Genomic DNA, 5000 nt, shown 5'->3' with positions numbered 1-5000 from the left:
ACTGCTGCTGTGCTGTGCTGTGCTGTGGTTAGTGGGCTGGTGCAGACGCGGGGTGTCTACCTCTACCGCCCATATCTCATGTCTTTCTTTTTCTCTTACTCACTTTTCGTAATTTCCTGGTTGGTTTCAAATACTGTTGCCATGTGTAAGGCTGATGGATGAATGGCGGCGGAAGGAACCTTGTTTTTCGGCCAACGTGATTATCTGGCGAAACGAAACATGGGTTGGAATTTTGATTAACCTTGTCTAGTGAGACTGCACCTACAGGTCTAACATTTATTATTATCATTTTTTTTCACTTCCTTTTTTCTTTGTCTGTACCTGTCCTGCCTGATGGTATCGACTCCAATCTCGGACGTGTTAGCCACTGTTCAGGTACTTGTCGTATTCTTTGTTCTGACGTCCGTGGCCTTCATACTAATATAATGGATCCTGAAGCTAACTGAAGTAAATGTTTCCAATGGGAGAAATATAAGTGAAATTCTAATTGTCTACTTTAAGAAACTATACTCACCAGGCGGCCATCTAAAGTTTATGTCGATTAAAATTCTCAATAGTTGTCTCTTTGTAAAATCTGGATTTAATGCACATCATATTTGAGTTGTTATCTGTAAATGAAAAATTCCAACAAATTTAATATTTTCTATATTTTCAGTCTTTATGGAATCCCATGATTAGGTAATAGCATTTATTTGACTATCTACTTATAGCAACGTCATTTTATTCAGTTAACTGAAGCTAAACCATCTTTCGTTTTATTTCTGACTTTAATTCGCATCACAGTGAATAGCTTAACTTGTTAAACCAAGTGCAGAAGGTAGAGTTCCTTACAGTGTTGCAAATCTAATTGGGTGTGAAGATCGTGTGAATTAACCTACGCATGTTGATTGTTTGTATTTAATTGATGATTCTGATGCCACTGCAGCAATTTTATGTAAAAGAATGTAAGAATTGCTGACATTACTGGATTCCTTCATATTCTCATGTTTCGTGACAAATGGAATAATATTTGCCATGCTGTCGAGGATATTCATTATAATCCTAATAAAAATCTATGCTCCTAACTGAGGATTCTGCTTCTGAATAATCTCTCGAGAGCAGGGTTTCCAAAATCGCCAACTCGCGAGTGAGGGACAAGAACATCGCTTAACAAATGACTCAAATTGGCCGTTGTGTTTGGGCGAGTTTTGCAGTCTGGTAGTGTCACTCTTATTATTTCATAGAAAAGCAAACATTATCCCTCCTCTAAAGAGATAATACTTCTACTTTGCCATCTGAATATCGCACTATATCCTAAACGGTAATTCTTTCATAGATCTTTTTACCGATTTTTTCTTATTGTTATCGTTTGAAACATCGTATGTCTCAATCAGGTGCTACCACATCACATGTTCCCTCCTTGAATAGAGATGTCCGCAAGTGTTGCTTGGCTTCATGTGTGGGGTATGAGGCTCACTGATAGCAAAACCAACCAAAAAAGTTTTAAAACAAGTAGTTGTGTCATTGGATCCTCAGTTGACTTTTGAGAAGTTAAGTATATAAATCTGTAATTTGAGAGTCGCGACTTCCGTAATACTTTATTCCTGTTTGATTAATTAGAATACAAGATGAATGAGTGTCGTCTAACACTGGTACGCCATCGTGCCTGACATAGTACTTGCTTTGTCCTAATTATTATGTTCTGCCCCAAAAAAGGAAGACGGGGCAACCAATTTAGATATTTCTCTTGGCCAGACTGATCCTGAATTATTCGAAATAATTTCTTGAATTATTTTACTGACTGAAAACGTTTTAATTCTGTTCATTTCCATTCATTTTAATCTTGACCTCTCCCATCTTTAAGCTTTATCCTCAACACTCGGAATTATATATATTTTTTTCAGCCTTTATTAAGGTCGATCAGGCTCCAAGCGACCGGCGATATGCAATGTTCTTTTTTTTCTTTTCTTCTTCTTTCAGCATCTCTCCATAGCGTTTTATCCTTGTCATTTGGTAGCATATGCTTGTATATATCATCCTCATAGTGTGCTTGGCTTCATATACTCCAATCCTGTGGAGAATCATCCACAGTTTATGTAATGGTGTTAATGATGATGGTAATGATAATGACAATGATGATTAAAATAATAATAACGATAATGGTAATAGTACTCATGATGCTGATAATGATACTAATGATGACAAGGAAAATGATAATACGGATACTGATAATGATGAAAATGGTAAAAAGAATGATAAGAATTATAAAAAATAATGATAACGATAATGAAAATTATAATGAAATGATGGTATGCTTATGGTAATGTTAATGAGGATAATAATGATAATGATTTTAATAATGATAATGATAATTATAATAATGATATTGATACTAATAATGATGATAACAATAAAAATGACAACTACAACAATAACAGACGAAACAATAATGATAATGATAATGATGATAAAGATGATACCATAATTGCTGTTGTTTCACTCTTATCATCATTATCATTATCATAATTACCATTAGAATCACCATCATCAGTATTATTATTATCCTTATCCTTATACTTTTTATTATTATTATTTTTTATTACCTATTATTATCATCATTATCATTATCATCACTATCACCATCATCCTTATCACAATTATTAGAAAATTAACAGAAAAAATCCCACACAATTGGTCGAATAGAAATCATATCCATCCAAATCCAACATACCAATAACATACGCACACACACTCACACACGCGCGGGCGCAAAGAGCAATAACAACTCTTAAGCGCAAGATAATGTATTCAAGATTAACAGCCCTCAAACGACATTGAGGAAGCGCAAGTGTATCTGCCAAGCCCTTTGTGCTGCTGACGGAGCTTGTCAGGGACCTGCGGCGCTTGGCAGGTAGGCTAAGTTGACAGCGATTCTTCGATATCACGAACCTGCTTTCATCCACCGGAAGCCGTACGTGCTCCTTGAGGGAGTAAGATGGATGGGTGATAGCATAGGGATAAATAGACAGATATATATGTATATATATATATATATATATATATATATATAGATAGATAGATAGATAGATAGATAGATAGATAGATAGAATGATAGATAGATAGATAGATAAATAGAGAGATAGAGAGAGAGAGAGAGAGAGAGAGAGAGAGAGAGAGAGAGAGAAGAGAGAGAGAGAGAGAGAGAGAGAGAGCAAGAGAGAGAGAGAGAGAGAGAGAGAGAGAGAGAGAGGAGAGAGAGAGAGAGAGAGAGAGAGAGAGAGAGAGAGAGAGAGAGAGAGAGAGAGAGAGAGAGAGAGAGAGAGAGAGAGAGAGAGAGAGAGAGAGGAGAGAGGAGAGAGAGGAGGGAGAGAGGAGAGAGAGGAGAGAGAGAGAGAGAGAGAGAGAGAGAGAGAGAGAGAGAGAGAGAGAGAGAGAGAGAGAGAGAGAGAGAGAGAGAGAGAGAGAGAGAGAGAGAGAGAGAGAGAGAGAGAGAAAGAAAGTCTCTTTCCGCATGGATGCTTTATTACTGCGTAAAATTGTTAATAAGTCACGTTCCTACGATCTTAGTTCACCTATACTAGGCTATACTCTGATGTTATTTGCAATTACGCACTTGTTACGCTGCATTGTGTCATGGAAAGACTGTGTTTCAACTTATACAATTGTGTTTCTCGGTAGAATAGCATTGACTATTTGATCGAGGCCGCGTAAATACATCCGAGCCCTATTTGTAATTTGTAATTCGAACGGTTTCATAACAATATGTGATTCGAACTCTTTCTCGGGTTTCGAACAGCTTGAACAGATGAATCGAGGATCTCAAAGAGTTGAAGGACGATTACTTTTCCATTCGATCTCGGTTTTCGGATCCGGAGAGGTTTGCACAAATGATTATTTATTTTTTATATCTACGTTCCGTATGATTATTTAGGCGTTCGAATGGGGACACCCTCGTTCGTAGTTGTAGTTTAAGTTGGTGCAATGGGATTAACATGTTTTGACAGGTAGGCTAAAAAAAAAAAAAAAAAAAAAAAAAAAACATGGCGAATAGTCTGTCTGATCTTAGGTTATTAATGATTGACAACCAAGACGCAGATTTAATACTTCTCTTATCGTGACTGATTATATTCATTATCAATTTCGCTTTATCTTCCCCTCACTGTTTCTATCTCTCCCTCTCTCAGTCTTGAACTATTTACCTCTCTGTTGCTCTTCGCTTCTTTCCCTCCTTTCTTCCATTCTCTTGCCGTCATTTTCCTCCTTCTTGCTCCTCCGGCTTCTCTTTCTCTCATTCAAGATTTCCCAGCAAGTAAGACTTTCCTCACGCCCTTTCTCCTCCTCCTCCTCGTCGTCCAGGGAGCCTCGTCTGCGCCGGCACCATCCCTGGCACGTGGCTCGGGGGGTGGATGGTCGGTGCCATCGGGCGCAGGAAGTCCCTCATGTTCATCGTAGTGCCATACACTTTGGCCTGGGCACTGGTGGGCATGGCGGTCAACCCTCCCATGATGTTGGTTGGAAGGTGAGTTGAAGGTGTACCAGTTGAGTGGAAAAGGGGTTGATTGCATGGGTTGCTTGTTTCCGAGGTAAATGATTTGCATGTACATGTAAAACATTTTGATATAAACTCGCATGTGCGAGTACACTCACTCACTAGCATACACACACACACACACACACACACACACACACACACACACACACACACACACACACACACACTCACACTCACACACACACATACACACACAAACAAACACACACACACGCTTTTTCACAAAGTCACGGACGCAAGCGACCGTGAAGCTCTCTTGGCACGTTTCAGCCTCACACACTCTCGTTCATTACAATATGAGTCTTTTTTTTTTACCTGGTTTTGTCTTTCTTCTCTTCCTCGTTTTGTCTTTCTTCTCCATCTGTTCTCATTTTCAATATTTTTATCATTTTGAGTTTATCTCGCCGGGTTTTCGTTCTTTGAGTTTTCATTTTTTCACCCTCAATCTTATTTTGATTATCCTTGCTAT

At 38.3% G+C, this 5000-nt stretch overlaps 1 protein-coding gene across 1 annotated transcript in view; it reads left to right on the top strand.

Moving 5' to 3' along the window:
* Nucleotides 1–5000, top strand: part of LOC122258456 (facilitated trehalose transporter Tret1) — a 15500-nt gene that overhangs the window by 7259 nt on the left and 3241 nt on the right. Inside the window, exon 4 of the mRNA XM_043024413.2 lies at nt 4336–4498. Coding sequence (XP_042880347.1) covers nt 4336–4498 — 163 coding nt within the window. The remainder of the gene's footprint in view (nt 1–4335; nt 4499–5000) is intronic.

Source organism: Penaeus japonicus, unplaced genomic scaffold, assembly GCF_977035675.1.
Source record: "Penaeus japonicus unplaced genomic scaffold, GWHDUDI00000001_assembly GWHDUDI00000016, whole genome shotgun sequence".
NCBI classification, from domain to species: domain Eukaryota; kingdom Metazoa; phylum Arthropoda; class Malacostraca; order Decapoda; family Penaeidae; genus Penaeus; species Penaeus japonicus.
The sequence above is the reverse complement of the archived record's forward strand: the minus strand, read 5'-3'. Positions and strand labels throughout refer to the sequence as shown.